Source organism: Python bivittatus, unplaced genomic scaffold (genome assembly GCF_059951505.1).
Source record: "Python bivittatus isolate LINGU-HERP-01145 unplaced genomic scaffold, Pbiv_v1 ctg000700_np1212, whole genome shotgun sequence".
Lineage (NCBI taxonomy): Eukaryota > Metazoa > Chordata > Lepidosauria > Squamata > Pythonidae > Python > Python bivittatus.
The window spans coordinates 629,533-649,297 of record NW_028277098.1 but is presented as its reverse complement, the minus strand read 5'-3'; the positions used below and the strand labels follow the sequence as shown (position 1 = coordinate 649,297).

Here is a 19,765-nt window from a genome sequence, read left to right as displayed (position 1 = left end):
AGATTCCACATGCAAATAGCACACTTGAAATGAACTCTGGGCCTTTTATCTGCACATTGTAATTGGGGTACTGAGGGGATATCACACACCTGGCCATGGAACAGCTGAAAAGCCAATTGTCCCATTACTTTTGGTCCCTTAACAAGTGGGAGGCACATATGCAAACTGTTATAATTCCTACACCATTCACCTGAGTTGGATGTACATACCCTCAAATTAAAGCTGACAGTCTGCAGTTAACGCACATTGTGTTTGTTTTATTCCAAATCCATTGTGGTGGTGTATAGAGCCAAAGATGTTAGAATTGTGTCGATGTCCCAATATTTCTGGACCTGACTGTATAAGGTGTTACAAGATGCAAAGGAGAGGAGGACTGGGTTTACTTGAATTGAAACTATACTTTGCAGCTTGTTTAGTTTGGATGAAAGAGTGGGTGATACTGAGAAATGGAAGATTATTGGAGTTAGAAGGACACGATTTGAGATTTGGATGGCATGATTATTTATGATATAATAAAGCTAAAGATAATGTGGATTTTAAAAATCATTTTGTCGGACATGCCATATTGAAAATATGGAAGATATAAATCAAGGCTGTGTCCAAAAATACCTTTGTGGCTTTCACCACAAGAAGTGTCTTATAGAAGAGAAATGATGACTAAACATAAATGGTTAACTTATGGTGACATATTAGAATCTCCCCAGGGAGAATTCAAAATGAAAACATGAGATTTGACATGAGAAGGTTACATGTGTCAATGATTTTCCTATGCACAATTATTAGAAATATTTAAAGTAGATAAAAGGACTTCTGGTTTTGAACAGTGTAAGACTGAAATTGAAACAGAATTATGTACAAATGATGAACATGTTATTGCTAAAAAGTATAAACTTTTATTGAAAATTGAAACAGAGAACAAGTGAAAATATGTATGGTGAAATGGACTAAAAATTTTGGTTGTAACATACAAATAGAACAGCAGGAGAATATATGGTTGAAAAGACTGAAATTTACATTAAGTTATAATGTTAAAGAGAATTTTTATAAAATGATATATCTTTGGTATTTGTCACTGGAAAAATTGTCTAAAATGTATAAAGGTATTTCGAATCTTTTTTGGAAATGTGAACAACAAGAGGTGACTTTTTATCATGCTTGGTGGACATGTAAAAAAGCTAAAGTTTTGGATTCAAATACATATATTAATTTATTAGATTTTAAAGATTAATATGTTTCTTTTGGGACTGATTGACAAAAAGTTGGAAAAAACACTCATGGAACTTTGTTTTTATATATGATAACAGCAGTGAGACTTTTATATGCACATTGGTGGAAGGATTCGACACTACCCACAATGAAAGAATGAATGGTAAAGACAATGGAGCTTACTGAGATGGCTAAATTGACAGCCTTGATTCGAGAAAAGACACTGATTAACTTTAATGCCAATTGGAAACCCCCTTTAGGTTTCCAACTGGCATTAAAATTTGGGCATGAAACAGAAAGAAATGAAATTATGATATATAGATTTGACTAGAAAAAATAGTAGTTAAAAATGAAAGTTATGTTGTAACCATAGAGTAAGAGTTCAATTTAATTTTTTACCTATAACTGTTATAAAAGAAAATCACAAGTTATTTCTTTTGTTTTTCTTTTCTTCTGCAGTTTTAGCTTGCCTGCCTTCCTGCCTTCCTTCCTTTCCCCCTCATCTTAAATATTAGTTTTTATCTTTTTTGCTTAAAATTTTAGTCTGTTATATATTAAAAAAAAGAACAGCTGGAGCAGTCAGATGATGATTTACAGCCTCCAAGCCCTCAGACTTGGTGAATAGAGCAGACAGCAGAGCAAAGATACTCAATGAGGGTCTTGCCAGGCAAGGTGTGACTGTCTGAACTAAAGACAGCTGGCTGCAGTCTGATTTAAGAGGCACTCCTGAACTATGTTTCTCATCTGATTTCCCATGTCTGGTGTATTATTCCTGTGTATTCTGCTTGGACAAGAAACCTTGAAAAACCTGATTTGGCTGTTTGAATTTTGGATTGGATTTTGATTTCTCTTCTGTGTGTTTCTGCTGAATGCAAAACTACTCAGGCAAGGTTTATTTCCAAGAGACTCTGATTTACATTCTTTTGCTTCTCTGCTGTTTGCTAGGTGCTCAGTAGATACTCAGCCTTGAGTAAATTGCTACCATCACCTAGCAACTATGAGTATGTGTATGTGTGAGTTTGAAACCTGAAACGGGACAGGCCCTAAATGTTTATAAATAACTATAAACTGGTCAAATTGGTCGAAGTATAAAGAAGGGAGAAGTTAGAAACCAAATAGCTTGTCTTTTTTCTTTTTCCTATTGTGCATAAACAATAAGTAACAATACAGTGGAGACCTTAGTACAGTACTATGTATTAAGCTTAAATAGAAACCTTTATTATATAACAAATAACTTAATGCACTTTGCAGCTGTTTAATATAAATAATTTCTATACAGAAATGAAATCTGTTTTTCTGAATTTGGATTTCGAATGGTCCCTGCGCAACCAGCCGGCAAAAAAGTATGCATAGGCTTCTTACAGTGCCAGCAGTTTGTATACTATTTGAAATAACTGTTATATGTGCAATTTTTAAATAAAGTATTTATACTGTTTAATTCATTAAATATTTTCAGTGCGCTAAATTATATACAATGTATTTTATATTTGTGAATTGCTGAATAAAATTTGTGATTATTAACTGAATATATTTCAACTTTTTTGCAGCTTCACATTTCTGTTTTAACACACAAAATATATACCACTCTTTTTCAATGTACTTGGCCATAAGCAACTTTGGGCTTACTCTTGTAATTATTGAAATTACTTTCATGCCACTTTGTTTTTTAAAAAATAAGTATCTCAGGAGGAATCTATGTAATTAGCACTTGAATAAGCCAGAACAATTGTCTCAAATTATAAAGACTATTGCTTCCATAAACATAGGCTAGTGCCTCCCCTACACATGTCTGGCTTGCATTTGAGATCTTCAGAAATGATTTTCTGAATAATCACAGAAATGGACATTCTCTTTTGTGGAACCTTTTAGAATACAGAGAACAGGAAGGGTGACCCCAGTTTTAAAATTTGTTGAAAATGTGTTGACTCAGGCCTTCCCATGTTTATAGCTGTTCTGAATTGCTTTTTATTGTTTGTTGAGAGGTGATTATGTCATGTATGAAGCTATGTTTATATTGTGCACAAATCTCTCGAGTCATATTTAAAGGGATTTAAACTTTTCAATAAATAAAATGGAAAGGAAAAGCTACCTGAGAATAAAAATAATGGCAATTTTCATAAATTTGGTTAAAACCTCACAATTAATTAAACTAAAACTTAATCCTCAAAGTCTACTCCTAAGAATATTTTAACTGTTTTTTAATGTTTGTATATCTTAACACCACTGCAATATATAATTGTCATATAGAATGCTTTCAGAGGTATTCTAGATTTTTCTTCTTTCTAACTTTTGATGGTGCGATTAAATAGCTCTCTTCCTTTCCCTAAAGCAGCTGAAATATTTCTGGGGAAAAAAATTAGAAATCCTATTTTTTTTACCATTTATATTACAGATAGGAAGCATCTGTGATAAAAGCTACACTAAGAAATTGATATGATTTATAAAGCAAACTCTTAAACTCTGCAGGAAAGGTCCCATCAACTTTATATGTCAGAATAGCCAAAGCCACAAGAAATGCTATTTTAATATCAAAAGCTATCAGCACCAATTGGAATATATACCATTTATAGAATCAGTTTGACAATAGCATCTATAATTTTCCATTATTGTTGCGTCTTATCATTGTGCTACAAGCACACTGACTTTACTAATTCACGTGATTGTTTCTAACCTAACCACAAATCCTATAAAAATAAGGATAGCATGAGTGGCTGATCTGATCAAAAGCAGTTCCAGTGTTCTGTTATCCCAAAGTATAGGTTTGTGCTGTTTTATGCATTGGTTCATACTCCAGTCCAGCAATTAACTTACAAATCATGAGGAAGACTTGGCAACATAATACTAATGCCCCTAAAGGGCACCCTCCAACATACACAATTAATTCTTAATACATTTTATGTTTTGATGTCCTCAGCACTGCATAAAATCATGCAAGGGTGCCTGCTGTCTGGTAAGCCTTTATTCTGTGAATTAAGCCTTCCAGGGCAAATATATGTTAGCCCACACATATTGTGAAAATGTTGGCTCTACTGATTTAATTTGTTGATCAGATGAAGTATTATGAATGTTTGCACTAGGATAAATAGTCCTATTCTATCAAGGACCATCAATTCCACAAGGCAAAGAGAAAAGTAGCATTGACAGGTGACAACCAGAAATATTCCACCACACTATACTGCATATAGCCCATGATTAGCCCAAAGACCACATCTGTTACATTATGTCTGCCAAGCATGACCCGAGAGATTCCCACTATGAAGGTCCAAAGAACAAGCAGCACTCGCAGAGGGATGGCAAGTACAAGATGACGTAGAATAAATCTGCAAACCATGGCGGCTCTGGTAGCATGGCCCGAAGGAAAGGAATATTTGTCCACAGAGACAGTGGCAAACATGTCCATCTTGTTGTGGACTGGGCGCCTTCGTTTCACCAGTCCTTTTACTGCCGCCACCAAAATTAGATCAAGAATCAGAGCTGTGAGACAAGGCAGAAAAAGATCTTTCAGATATTTTAAAGAACAACACTATAAATAACAAAGTTTAATAACTAACAAATATAGTATTGCTTGTAAATTCACTTTTCAGATGCCCAAATCACATGAATTTGAATTTTAGTAAAGTCTGCTCAGATAACAGGATTCAGTGTGGTTCTTGCAGCAATATTGTAGGCCTACAATCACACAAAAATTATAGCTCTCCAATCCTGAGAAATTACACTTCTCAATATTCTGACCCAGGTAGTATATGAATATTTCCACATCCAGGTCCACTATACCACAGCACTCATCTGCCCAGGTACTTTTGGCTGTCATTATCCCTACACAGAGGAAGTGCTGGGTCTTAGCACAACCTAGATGTCTGCATAATCCCTAATATTGTGGTGTGGCCAGCCAGCCTGCCTGACTGCCTCTTCCTCCTCCTCCTCCCCCCTGCAGGTGTCCCCCAGCAGCTACAACTGAAAAACTACCCAGGAATTTCCTTAATAGGCAACACTATTAATAGGCTGCTTCTTCCCATTTGTCTCCCACAGCCTTTTTCTACTGTTGGAACCAATTGTCACCATCACCAACTCCTCATGTCATGGCGGCCTTAGAAAGCACAGTCTGTTTCTGCTGTTGCCAGTTCAACTCTGGAAAGTATCTTGGCCATCATGTTTCTTCTTCTCATTCAGTTCAACCACTTTGCGGGCAACATGCCAGGAGGCAAAATGGACTGTTACCTAATTTAGGTAAACCCCCTGCCTTCTGCTCAGTTTTAGAGGACTCTTAGGTTCAAGACTATACATTAAACAGTTCAAAAGCTTGAGATGTAGCTTGTCTATGAAAATGTGCAAAAAACTTGGTGACTTTGTATGCCCTGCAAAATGCCAAGAGTGCCATAATTTCAGTGCCCACTGAATTTGGAATAAAAAACATCCTACAATCCATAGTTCAGGGAGTCTCCTAACTCAGCTTCAATACTTTTCTAAATCTGAAATTACCCTTAGGGTCTTGATTGTCTTAGTCCTGTTGTGCTTTCCAAAGCCAACAAATGATTGACAATACACAGTACTCTTTCAACAGCGTATGTAATTACACTATTCTCACTGAGGAAAAAACAGTTAAAGTAAATGAGTTATCTTGTGTAGAATACCTATATGTATCAAAGAATAAGCCAAGAACATTAAAACTATTATAATTAATCAAGTCAAAGTGTAGCATCTTTTGGAGAAACTGAAATAAGAGAGCAAATCTTGAGAAAAGTGGCAGTTCCAAGAACCTTTTTCTACTCCCCTGCAGCAAACTCATCTTACAGCAACATGGGAAGCCTGAAGTTCATTAGCACAATAAAGATGACTGTCTCAATCTTTTCTTTTAAGAATGTATTAACGAATGTGTACAACACATTCCAATCTTTTAATGACTTTTAATGACTTTTCAAAAGTTAAAAAAAGTTCAGTATTAAATAGCAAAGATTTATTAATGGCAGACCTATGTCAAATGGTTTTCTAGTTATACATACACACATTTCCACAGCAGGTAAGGATGTCTTAAAGTGTGAACAGGTGCCATTTGTCAGCCTCCCAGGTAAACCAGACAGGAAGCATGACCAGATGAGCTAATTCTACTTTATCATAAGGCCACATTAACAGAATCTTGCAAGTCTGAAAGTACAAATCTCCCATCCTCTGTATTTACCATCTGAGGGCGGGTCCTTCCTAAGTTTCTTTTTCTGGCTATTACTCTATTACTTTCTCTTTTATCTGATCATTCCCTAGGCGGCATCTCCCCCACTCCTTCTTCCAAGGTCACCCTTACATTCCATCACACATAGAGTAGAATACTTATTGCAGTCAATGACCAGTCCATAAAAACACTTGGATACATCAAATTGATATTGATTAGCTAATTAGGTAAACAGATTTGTCAGTCAAATTGCTGTGCATCTTTCATATTTTATGGCAGAATTTGGCCACACTTAACAAAATAGACCCATCTGAATATGAAAGTAAAAGGTTTAAATAGAACTGGTCAGAGTGACTAGGATATTTAATTAGGTATGGAATTAGCAGCTCACAGTGAATGTCAGCATAAAATGGACAGTACAGTAAGGCATGTTTGGTGGTTTCTATGGCTACTTTACCACATGGGCAGAGTCTGAATTCATATGAAATCCCCTCATGTATCACCCCTCTAAAACCATTGATGGAAGTGCATTGAATTGTACTAAGGCCCTTCTTAGTTTAAAAAACAGTGATTTGATTTAAAAATCTAGCAGGTCTATAGGGAGTGTGAGGACTACTTAGAAATACGTCTTCGGGGAGGGACATCAAGTCTGTTTGAATATCAGTGTCCTTGAGACACTACTTGATTGCCTCTACTGTACATTCTTGCACCAGCATCTGCACTTGAGTTAAGGAAAAAACCCAAAGTTCCAGTTTTTTATATATTGCCATGGTGCAGGAGAAAACAAATTTTTCAGAAGGGATCTGAGGAGTTAGATCTGCCAGGAAGAAAAGCAGTTCAGTCCAATATGTGAAAATATGTATCCAGGCACTAGATTCAATCTTACTAATGCCAGCCTTGTGAGGTAAGATCGCATTTGAAACACAAACAGGACTTGGATTAGGATCTGAGGAACTTGTCTGTACCCCTTCCTGGGGGGGCCTATCTACGCACCAAATAATAATTGTGTCCGAACTTGGGCTGAATATACTCAGAGTGCAGCAGGAATATACTTTGGTATAGAAGCAAGTTTGGAGGGCTGTGATGGATTTTTGAGCTTTTTGGATTACATATTCCATGTGTAGCCTGCATGTGGTTATGGCATGAAATGCAATTCCAAGATACTTAAATTACTTGACATGCTCTATTGGATGATTATTTAATTTTCAGGTATGCATTTTAGGGCATTTCACGAACACCAGCATCTCGGTTTTTTAAAAATTAATTTCTAGAGCTTCTCTATTGCAGTATTCAGCCAAGGCTCACAATGCTCTTTTTAAACCAGTATGAATCTGGGAGAGCAGTACTGCATTGTCTGCATATAAGAGAATTTCCATTACTATGTAAGGTCTACAAAGGGAATCAAAAGATAGAAAGGTGAGAATTATTCTTATCCCTATCAGTTCTCTGTGATATCATTCAGACATTGCGCCAATCACCAAGTGACAGAAATAACAGATATAAGGAACACAACCTCCACTGGGTAAGGCAAAGAAAGCTCTTACCAAAGAGTAGATTGAGCAGCACCTCACGACCTGCTGAGCTGCCACTTCTGTACAGCCCATACAATGTACCAGTTAGCCAAGGAATTCCATGTCCTGAGACCTCTATGACCATCATGAGTGGACGGGCAGTGCCCCATGAGGAATCCTCTCCAGCACACACACCCAGCTGTTTAGAGGCCCACAAATCAACAGCCAAAAGAGAATGCAGGGCAATACCCCAGAAAGAAGGATTCAGCTTCATACAGTCCTCTTCAGGTAAAGCCTGTTGAGGGCCAGTACTAGTAGGAGAGTCGTTACGATGAGACACATTTTCTGGGGATATTGGGCTTCTCTGATTTGTCAGTGACAGGAACTCTATCCTACTGCCATAAGCCCGTCTCTCACGAATGCTCTTTGGACTGTTCTTAGGACTTGGCATGATGGTGCTGATATAGCTTATCTGTGGAGGAAGGAAAAATAGTTTGTGCATCAATGCAAATGTCTCTATACCTAGACTCATATGGGGGGAGGGGGATATATAGGCCATCAAGTCCAACCGCCTGCCCTCTATACAGGAATCCAAATTATGCCTCCTCTTGAATTCATCCAATGAAGGGAAACCCACACAGTGTCTGATCAATTGTTCAATTGCTCTTACTATTAGTAAGGGATTTTTTTCCCCTAGCATTCAGTTCAATTCGTATCTGCCTTCCTATAACTTAAATTCATTCTTCTATGACCTACAGTCTGAAATAAGAATGCCATCCTTTCAGGTATATAGACAGTGCTATTACTGTCTATATACCTGGTATACTCAGTTAATGACCACTCACTCAACGAGCATTTGAACTTGCAACAGTACTGAACAAGTGGTACTTACAAACAGTTCTCAAAGTTCTGGCCATCACACTGCCCCCACGGTCCATGATTACAATCCGGGTACCCAACAATCAATCCAGATTTCTGACTGTTGTAGCATCCCATGGTCACACGATCACAGTTTGCAACCTTCCCTGCCAGCTTCCCACAAGCTTCCCACAATGGGGAAGCCAGCAGGAAGTCAGAAGCCACAGATATGTAAGATCCTCACTTAATGTCCCTTGCGGTCCTCCCTTAATGACAGCAACCAGGGACCGCCAGAAATGCCATCGCTAAGCAGTGCGGTCACGTGATTTTGCACTTTACAACTGCATCGCTTAATGATGGAAATTCTGGTCCCAGTTACTGTTGTTAAGCAAGGACTACCTGTATATCTACTTCTATCACCTTTTCTCAGGTTTAAATACCAAGCTCCTTTAATCTCTCTTCATAGGATATAGTTCCCAGTCCCCGGATCATGCTCACTGCCTTTTTCTGAACCTACCTTTTAAAATCTTTTTTAAAGTATGCTGCCCGAAACTGGACATAGCACTTGAGGCAGAATCTAACAAAGGTGAAAGAAAGTGGAACAACTGCTTCCCCTGATTTGAAAATTATACTTCAGTTGATGCAGCTCAAAATTGTATTCGACTGTTTTGTAGCCACATTACACTGCTGACTCATACTCATTTTATTACTATTCCAAAATATTTTTCCACATGTGCCTCCATCCTCCATCCTTTACCTGTGTATTTGATTGTTTTCTAACTGGAGAACGTTCCATTTATTGCTATAGAAAAATGTTAGTTTCAGTCCATTTCTGTCATGTCTGTTTTAAATTTTATTTCTGGCTTTTACAGTATTATTTATCTCACCCAATTTGTGTCACCTACAAATTTGATAAACATACACCCCATCTATTTATACAAGTCACTAACGAAAACACTGAAGGGTATATTGATTTTTTCCCCATTTTATTTTGAATCTATCTAAATACACCATTTTGGTCACTGCATGCATCCTTTGCTAACCTCAGATGATTTCAGATATTCATTAAGCTTTTTATATGGCCTCTTTCTGCTCTCCTCTGGTTGTTTTCCTAATGGAATGGTTCACAATTGTGCTTTAATATCTCATTTTTTAAGAACTCTCAGTGAATTTGAGCTTGTCTCCCCATTAGCTTTTCATGCCATGGAATCCTACTTGTCATTGCTCTAAATTTATTAAAATCTGCTATTTTAATAAATGTGAAGTCCCAAAAATGTGTTTGATAACACTCAATTTCCCTTAATATAAAAAATGCTAGCATTACATTGGCCCAATGTTCCTGCTATTTCCATTTATTCAGCAAAGTCTTCCCTGGATTACTGTTCAAAGTAACTGGTCCTCTTCTTCTTTCCTCTACCTTCTGAAGAAAAGTTATCAGCAAGACCAATCAGAAATTTTTTGTAAGGATCTTGCCTGACAGAATTTGTCACTCAACAGAAGTTGGGGTAATTAAACTGACTACTTTTTCGTACTTTGAAGCATTTAGGAACAGTAGTGTCTCTCCCAGTCATCCAAGAAATCACCACTCAGTGCTGTTTCAAACATGCAACTTTGCTTCATAAGTATGTTGTTCTGTGAAGAATTCAACATCTTACTATTGAAGGGCATTATTTTGATACACAATTTTATATTCTATATATACACAATTTTATATTTTATATATATACAGTATATATATGCTTCACATAATGTTTAACCATACCTGTAACAGTGCACTCTATTTTATTTCTAAAGGGTTAACTTGCTTTTGCTTTGTAAAGAGCACTGGTTTCTTCTTCCCCCCCCCCTTATCTCTTTGCTGAATGCCCGATTGTCTTCGAATAAGCAATTAGCTGAGTACAAGTTGTTTGTTTTACCAAGCTTTTGCAACAGTTGTGGGGCCCTGCATTCCAGAGAAAAGATAAGAAAAATCTTGTATGCCATTCTCTTGGTAACCAGAAGAAAAAGTTACATTTAAGTTTACCTTCCTAAGAACCACCTTTCACTTGCTCAGGCCGTCCCAAAAATCCCTTGTATGGGTGTGAGGGGATGTACTATCTGATTACAGATTTACATGTCTATAAAGCCTTTGATGTTGTTTTGTGAGGTGTGATTTCATCAACATCTCTTCTGAATGTGTTGATTGGGGTCACCCAGCTGTGTCTTGATCAAAATACATCTGTTATCTTAAAGAAGCCTTGTCTCAAGTCTTTTTATTTGGCTTTATTGAGACTTGGGAAATAAAAGGTGCCATACATTTTTGGCGAGCCAGCCAGGAGTCCCGAAGGCAGGGATTCCTTGGGGAGGCTGCTTTAAGCCCCCCTCATTGCCTTCACAACAGCGGACGGGGAAAATCGACGGAGACCATCCATCAATGTCAAGCGCGCGCCTGGGAAGTTTTCCAGTGACCTTGTGCTGATCGCCGTCGGCAGACTCCGCTCCTGCTGGGCCTGAATGCTCCAAAATTGAGGCTTCTCCCTTCCGTTGTATAAAGACGGATTGGGAAGGGTGAGTATGCTTTTATTAGGTGGGGAGTGGTGCCTTGTGAGTGCGTGAATGAGACATGGGAAACTTCTGTTAGAGATCTGCCCATGAAGTGAGTGTGTGAGGATCTTAGTGCGTTTCCTCTGATTACCCATGTGAGGCGATAGAGGCCACGACGATCCGCGTGGTTGATTTGTGTTTGTGTTGGAATATATTGTCCTAGAGGAGGATTCCAAGGTAGGAGGGTGCACTATTACATGGAAAAGGATTTCACATTAGGGAGGGTACTCTGGCCAGACCCCGAGCTGATTGAAGGAAAAATCAGCCCGAGAAATTCCTAGAAATCCCGAGCTGAGGCCCTGCGTCGAGGGAAAGATGAACAGGGAGCAGGCAGCCCGAGAAATTTTCCTGTGCAACTCTTTCTCAAAGAATCCCGAGTTGAAGGAAAGACCCGAGAAATCCTCTAGGCAGCACGCACCATAACTCTCAGCAACAGAAGGCTTAAAAAGAAAAAAGAAAAAAAAAGAGGAAAAAGGAAAAAGAAAAGAAAAGAAAAGAAAAAGAAGAAAATCCACTAGGTGGCACTATGGGGAACAGCAACAGCCGCCTGAGTGAAACAGCAAGGAAGGAAACCGTGGCAGAAAGCTGTAAGCGGGTAAAAAGCCCTCAGCCACTGGAGTGTGTTATCAAGCACTGGGACATTTTAAAACCCAGAGTTGCAATGAAATTGAGTTTTAAAAAGAATAAACTAAAAACTTTTTGTGAACTCGTTTGGCCACATTATTATATTGGCCCAAATGTAGGATTTTGGCCACCAGAAGGTACTGTTGATGGAGAGTTCATAAATATTTTTGCCAGCTTTTTGGCTTCAAGTGGCAGAATTGAGGAAGAGATATATGCTAAATTTTTCTTTAACCTCTTCCTTCGCCCAGACATTCAAGTTCTATGTGGGCTGAAAACCAACCCTGTAAAACTTTTTTCCCTGCAGCCGAGAGCTGAGCAGGACACAGAAACAAAGCTAAAGCACAAAACGGAGGAGGAGGAGGAGGAATTTCCCCCCCCCTTATTGTACTCCAACGGCCCCTCCTCTGCCTCCTGCATCAGCTCCTCAGGCATCTCCATCGCCAGCCCCCACGGGCTCTGCTGTTGCAGCAACCCCCGCAGCTGGGACTGCCCCCCCACTGCCTTTAACCTCTGCAGCTGCTTTTCAGCCAGCTTCTCAAGAATTTTTAGTGGCAGCTTCACAGTCACCAACGGCTGTGAGTAGCCCTTCACATACCAGGACAGGACTTGTTTACAATACTGACTCTCCTGATATTTTTGTTGCTCCACTACGGGGGGCAGGACCCTAATTTCCTTGCCCCTCTTAGACAAGTACCAATGGGCAACCAATTGGCTTTTATTCACACTCCTTTCACTACCAGTGATTTATTTAACTGGAGAGAAGGATTGCCTCCTTATCGTGAGTCTCCACAGCAATATGTGGATCTTGTTCAACGCATCATTTGTACTCACAAACCTACCATCCCAGATCTTTTTACTTTGATGTCAGCCTTTTTATCACCAGAAGAGAAGCGTCAAGTACTTAAAGCAGCCACTGAAGCATACACAGCTGCAAGGAATCTAGATGTGCAGGCTGGCCGCCTGCTTGGAGCTTGGCCAGCTGCTGAAGATGTTCTGGTGCCAAGTTATGAGGCTAATCCCAATACTCCAGATGGGGCACTAGTTTTGGAAAGGGTTAGAACTGCTTTCCTTCAGGGACTGCGACTGGGTGTGCCAAAGACAGTGAATTTTCATCGTGTCCATCAAATTGTTCAGGAACCCAAAGAATCCCCTATGGAATTCCTGACACGCCTTAAAGATGGCTATCGCCGCTTCACTGATCTTGACCCAGAAGCCCCTGCCAATGAAGTTATCATTAAAGCTGCTTTCGTTGGCCAAAGTGCTCCAGATATTAGGAAAAAACTCCAAAAGTTACCTGCCCCATCCACCCAAAATTTTGAAACCCTTATCCAGATGGCTTTCACTGTTTATTCTCAGAGAGAGTTAGAGGATGAAAAGAAAGAAGACAAGAAGATGCGTAAGCAAGCATCTCTTCTTGCACTGGCCATTCGCCCCCAAAGCAAAGGGAGGCAAGACTCTTTTTCCAGGCCAGATTCTTTCCTTCCCTCCCAGAGACGCATACAGAGAGATCAATGTGCAAAATGTGGACAAATTGGCCACTGGAAAAATGAATGTTCGTGGAATGCCAAGCCTAATGCCCAACTTTCAAGGGCCAATAGAGGGCGAAGAGGACCAACACTGCAAGGCCGACCTCAAAACTCCCAGCAGAGGTCTGGACCCCCCTTGCCTCTTTTAAGTGCTCAAGCCCCTGAATTTTAACCTGAGGACAATTCATATTGAAGGGGCTCCAGAGGACTTTTGTCTTCCCCCGATCCTCTGGTTGAGTTAAATGTCGGGGGGCAACCCTATCATTTTCTCATTGACACAGGCGCAACTTATAGTGTCTTAAATGACAAAAATATCCCTTGCCTGACTACTCCCTCTGCTCCTATAATTGGTGCAACAGGAGTTATGGAAATGGCACCAATCAGCCAAAGTGGAACATATGAACTGTTCTTTAAAGACTCAGCTTGCAAAGCTCTGTCAAGAAACCCAGCTCCCCTGGCCAAAGATGCTGCCCCTTGCTTTAACACGTATTAGGGCCGTGCCCAGAGGGCCACTGATGCTGTCACCTTTTGAAATGCTTTATGGGAGACCGTTTGTATCTCATGAAGTGCTAACTGCATGGACAGGTGAAAAGAACATTTCTCAATATTTGCAGAAGCTGGCGCACGTCCTATCTTTTATTTCACTACAGGTCCGAGACGCCTTGCCAGTTGCTCCTGATGTACCACCCATCGCCCAGCCAGGCCAGTGGGTCAGAGTGAAGGAGCTGTTCCCATCTTGCACTGATCCAAAGTGGTCCGAGCCGAAGCAAGTACTCCTGAGCACGCCCACTGCTGTAAAAGTTGAAGGCATCAAAGCTTGGGTGCACGGATCCAGGATCAAGCAGGTGAAGGAACCCCCAGATACCTGGCAAGTTTCCTCAGTTGATGGACTTAAACTAAAATTGCAGCGCTCTCTAGCTTCACCAGCAGATCTTTTCAAGGACTAATTAGGTCCACCGGTAGAGGCCTAATTCAGGAACAGAAGATTTGAAACCATAGACTTTACCAGCCACACAAACCCCTAGATGTGCTGGCTTGGTCACAACCCAAGTTGTGAAACTGACATTGTTTTTATTGTATTGATTGTTTGTTTTGGAATACTTTTCACTTGTTGTTGGTTTCCCTGCACCTTTTGGGGAAGGGATAAAGATGGGTCTGATTACTATTTTTTGGAAGGCGGATGTCTTAATGCTTTGGATGCACAGGGACAGATCAAAGAGTGTGTGTCTGAAAAATCTGATCATAAGCCTATTGATAATTGAAGTGTTTTTTTTGGTTGACAATACTAATGCTTATATCCAAAGGTATGAGGTCAAAGACCACCACCACCTCCGGCACCTACTTACAAGGTAATACGCAGAAAGGATACAGAGGAGTTTGTGTCCCGTTTACAGTCTAATAAGACTTACATTTATGATACTGTGGTTTTGTCCCAAAATCTGCTGCAGGAAGGTAACCCTGAAATAGCAAAGGATTGTTGGATATGTTTACCTATAACCCCAGGGGTTCACCAAGCCCTTCCTGTCCCAGCAGAATGGTGGTACAAAATCAAGACTAAGTTAGTTTTCACAGGAGAAAGACCCCCAAGTGGACTTGCTCGATCTTATTTTGATACACTTAAGAGGATGATATTGAGAATGGGACTAAAGCAAGGCCCCCCCATAGATGGGCCTGTTGCTATTGGAGTGGAAATGCTGGATAAGACACCAATATGTGTTCAGCGACATAATCCCCATGAACCTAAGAGACGAGTGGAAGTGGGGAGAATTAATGTGAATGCTTGCTCTATGATGGTTTCAATGGTTCGTGATCATACTTTCACAATGATGAAAGTTATGCATGAAGTTACAAAACAGCTTAAAGATGTGTATTTAACCAAAGGATCTAGAGTAACTATTCTGCAAGGAAATGTGAGAAAGAACTGGTGTCTGAATAAACCTGCCTATGACCAGTTCGATCTCCTCCCTTGGCTCTTAAAGGGCAAGAAGGGAAAGGATTGTTTCCCTATTCCCCAAAGGTCCCAAGAGGGACAGTGGGAAGACTCCTCATATTTTGTGGATCCTTCCCTACCAGGCGTGGTAGTAAATAAATCAATGGAAGCCCCTGTAAAACCACAAGAAGGGGTTCAATCATTGGTTGGGATGTATGTGACTGGAACTTTCACTGTGAGGCTCAGTGACAGTTCACAGGAAAAAGATTTTGAATTCACTTTGAGACCATGCCTGGAAGAGGGAGGAGTTTTCTTTCTCTGTGGAGACAAGGCATTTCGATGCCTGCCCCTTGATTGGGAAGGAATATGTACTTTAGCCTTCCTGTCTCCTGATATTGGGGTTATTGTAAATAAGCAAGATCCACCAATCCCTTTGGTAGGACATATTCGGAGGAAGAGAGTTCCACTTCTTCTTCCCCTGTTAATAGCTATCGGAGTCGCCACAGGAACTGGGATTGCTGGAATAACCCATTCTGCTATCACATTTCAACAACTGTCAAAAGATTTCCAAAGTAGCCTGGATCAAATTGCACAAGGAGTACTTGAACTCCAGAACCAACTGGATTCATTAGCAGCAGTGGTTCTCCAAAACAGACGAGGCCTGGATCTTCTCACAGCTGAGAAAGGGGGCCTCTGTCTCTTTTTGGAAGAAGAGTGCTGTTTTTACACTAACAAATCAGGAGTAGTTCGACAGGTTGTTAAAGACCTGCAAGAAAAAGCTTCTGAGATAAGGCAAAGACTTGCAAATGCAGACCAATGGTTTTCCTGGCTACCTGGAAGCGCCTGGATAAAACAGGTATTATTTTTGCTGTTATGTTCAGTTGCTGGATTAATATTCATTCCATGTATAGTTCCTTTAGTGAGAAAATTAGTGATGTCTGCAGTAGCTGACATGACTGTGGTGGCTTCCCCCCCCTCAGCTAACAAACCAGCGACAATATTGGTCCTTAAGCCTATTCCCAAGGACTGTGTTCCATTGATGGATTCATAAACGTTGACTGATTGTTTACCTTTGTCCCGTTAAGTTTTTGCTGACTTACTAACCAATGAATCTGTTAATGATGTATCTTGCTTAATTAACTGACTACATAAGAAGCATCTTATGTTCAAAAGCAAAGGGAGGAAATGAAGGGCATTATTTTGATACACAATTTTATATTCTATATATACACAATTTTATATTTTATATATATACAGTATATATATGCTTCACATAATGTTTAACCATACCTGTAACAGTGCACTCTATTTTATTTCTAAAGGGTTAACTTGCTTTTGCTTTGTAAAGAGCACTGGTTTCTTCTCCCCCCCCCCCTTATCTCTTTGCTGAATGCCCGATTGTCTTCGAATAAGCAATTAGCTGAGTACAAGTTGTTTGTTTTACCAAGCTTTTGCAACAGTTGTGGGGCCCTGCATTCCAGAGAAAAGATAAGAAAAATCTTGTATGCCATTCTCTTGGTAACCAGAAGAAAAAGTTACATTTAAGTTTACCTTCCTAAGAACCACCTTTCACTTGCTCAGACCGTCCCAAAAATCCCTTGTATGGGTGTGAGGGGATGTACTATCTGATTACAGATTTACATGTCTATAAAGCCTTTGATGTTGTTTTGTGAGGTGTGATTTCATCAACATCTCTTCTGAATGTGTTGATTGGGGTCACCCAGCTGTGTCTTGATCAAAATACATCTGTTATCTTAAAGAAGCCTCATCTCAAGTCTTTTTATTTGGCTTTATTGAGACTTGGGAAATAAAAGGTGCCATACACTATCATTTTGAAAATACAAGGTTCTAGCCCTTAGGGCAGCATAGGGTTTAAAAGTGTGTATGTGTAGTGCCTGGTGAAATCTCAGAAAGAGGTGAAAAGCAAGGGAATGGGGAAGAAGCTGAAGAATAGTTTTAGGGGACTAGATATTTAGGCTCTGACAAAAAGCAAAATAATAAAAAATAATGAAAAACACTTCATACACATCAACCCCCCCCCTTTTTTTTGTGGATGGTTGCTTTTCATTTTAAAGGGCAGAACATACACCATCCTTTCTACAATCCTCCCATTACAATTTCCAACAATTTCTAATCAAGTACAAGGTGATAATTAGATGAACCTTGACACACAGAAAGTGTCTTGCCAGACTAAGATACAGTATGTTAATGAAAAGCTATCCCCTACGTAAAAGAAAAGTAATAAATGTAGAAAGGGATTTTAATATAAATTACCAAATGGTTCAGACTAAAGATATTTATTGGTAATCAATAAACATGCCCCATGCTGAAAGTGCAACTAGACAATCAAATCTACATCTATGTTTGCATGTTTGAACTGGTCCCTAAATTCATTACTTAGGTTACGCCTGGAGTGCTTTCATAGTGCTATTTGAGGAGTATATTAAATAATGGCTTTTCTCTCACTCTACAATCTGGAGATTGTCTTAAAGTATGACACCTACCACAGGCTTTTGCAAATTGATTTAACCAATGTTAAATGCCAATTACTAACATAAATATGTTTATTCGTTTAACAACTTAATATTTACGATTAATGCATATTTTAGAAAACAGCTCAGCATTCAGGGAACAGAGTTGGGAGCCTTCGAGCATGGTTGGTTTGGGGTTAATGCCACGCACATCCCAGAGATACCAAGGAGGAAGGGAGAAGAAAGCAACGGGCCGCACTTTCAAGCTGCTCCTTTCCTCGCCTGGCCGAGGACTACAAGGGCCCGCGCTTTTCTCCTGCCTCAGCAGCCGCCCTGCAGCCATCCTCAGAAACTCGCCCGCCCCCGCCGCACGCTCTCCCTCCCAAACCCACCGCCCGGCCAAGGCACCACGTGACTGCTGCCAACGCCCGCCCCAAACGTCCACAGATTTTTCGCCTCACGTTAACAAGCGGCCTTTACCTCGGCGCGGTCCCCCTCGGCTTCCACTTCCGCACCTAGAAAGGTTACGACTGGGCGGGGAGTAGGGAAGGCGGGATGGGACGCATAGGAGGCGTGGGAAAGCGCGCACGTCCGGCTTCTTCCTTGTATGGGCGTGAGGATGATGTTCCTAACTGTTGGGTGCATTGTTTGGTCTTACCCTCCTTCGAAAACAGTGGCTAATATCAAAAAATAAATTTGGCACACACACACCAGTAGCCAAAGCCATCTCTTTTTTTTTTTTAGTGCAAAAATTAGCCTATTAATAAACTAAACAATAGGGAGAGTATTATGGAGTCCTTGAGTGTTGCAGTGTTAAAGAAACAAGCCCAGGTGGGAAAGGAGAAGATGCAATGTATTTTAAGGAAGTCCATCTTTTCTCACGTCTGATTGTCTTAATTGTTTGATTTGTTGCTTTCTGACTCATCACATATACCAAATATATGTATCATTTGTTTCTGTACCCTATATAAAGACTTGACCCCCCCTTAATAAACACCTTTTCGCTTTGCCTGAAGTACTTGTGATTCGTACTGGGGAGGGCGGTTAGGGTCCTTTTGGAGAGCCACTACCAGGGCCAAGCAGCTGAACAGAGGGGCAGGCAATGCCCAAAGTCACGAACTTTTTAAGATTTTGAGAGACAAAATATTCATTTGAGTCCTCTTTCCCAGTTCCTCACCACTTTCTTCTCAGTCAATATTCTGTCAGTGCAATTTTTATTTTTCACTTTCTTCATCACTGAAGACTAGAGAAAGTTTTGTTACACCAAAACTCAGAGGAATATGATAGAAATTTAAAAAAAAATGCAGTTTTTTACTTAGGAAACAAAAGGAACTTGAGGAACAATATGCATAGGATAACTGGCTTGGCAATGGTAAACATGCCGCTATGTAGGGCGGCCAAAAGGGCAGAGATGCGGGGGGGGGGGAGATAGCCAGGTGGGGGGAGCTGAAGACAAGACAGAGGCGGCAGTCCCTTACCTTACCAACGCTCAGGGCTGGGAGGGACCAAACCAGTAATGGCTTGAATCAGAGTGGATGGGATTCAGTTAATAAAGACAATGGAGACTGCTGAGATTGCCATTACTAAGCGATGCAGTCACATATAGCAGTGAGATGGCATTGACTGCCCTTGTATATGATCTTTGGGGAGACTGGGATGGGAGCGGCACCTCCATCTTGGACCTCCTTGATTTCCCACCAGCCTTTCATGCATTAATTGTGGACTCCTGGACTGGCTTTGGGGGTAGGGAGTGGAAGGCATATAGTTCTCTTCCTTTCTCCAAGGCTGATTCTAGTCAGTGCTGGTGAGGGGGTAGCGGGAGGAATCTAGTCCTAGACCCCTACTTTGTGGAATTCTTCAGGTTGCTATACTCTACACAGCTACTTATCATC

At 40.3% G+C, this 19,765-nt stretch overlaps 2 protein-coding genes across 2 annotated transcripts in view; both read right to left on the bottom strand.

Moving 5' to 3' along the window:
- LOC103059795 (flavin-containing monooxygenase 5-like) overlaps positions 1-18,372 on the bottom strand; it is a 62,331-nt gene extending 43,959 nt beyond the window's left edge. Inside the window, exon 1 of the mRNA XM_088154216.1 lies at positions 18,354-18,372. The gene's annotated coding sequence lies outside the window, so the exon portion shown is untranslated. The remainder of the gene's footprint in view (positions 1-18,353) is intronic.
- On the bottom strand, positions 871-18,447 carry PLPP6 (phospholipid phosphatase 6). Its single transcript, XM_088154220.1, has 3 exons — positions 18,354-18,447; positions 7,915-8,353; positions 871-4,680 (listed from the first exon to the last, which is right to left on the bottom strand). Exons 2-3 carry the CDS (start codon positions 8,330-8,332, stop codon positions 4,313-4,315), a joined length of 786 nt encoding a protein of 261 aa, XP_088010346.1. The 5' UTR covers positions 8,333-8,353; positions 18,354-18,447; the 3' UTR covers positions 871-4,312.
- Positions 18,448-19,765: the final 1,318 nt, after the last annotated feature.

Coding starts and splice junctions, on each gene's coding strand:
- PLPP6 (XM_088154220.1), bottom strand. CDS start 8,332: ATGCCAAGTCCTAAGAACAGTCCAAAGAGCATTCGTGAGAGACGGGCT. Junction 4,681..7,914: donor GCTGCTCAATCTACTCTTTG/GTAAGAGCTTTC, acceptor CTTGTCTCACAG/CTCTGATTCTTGATCTAATT.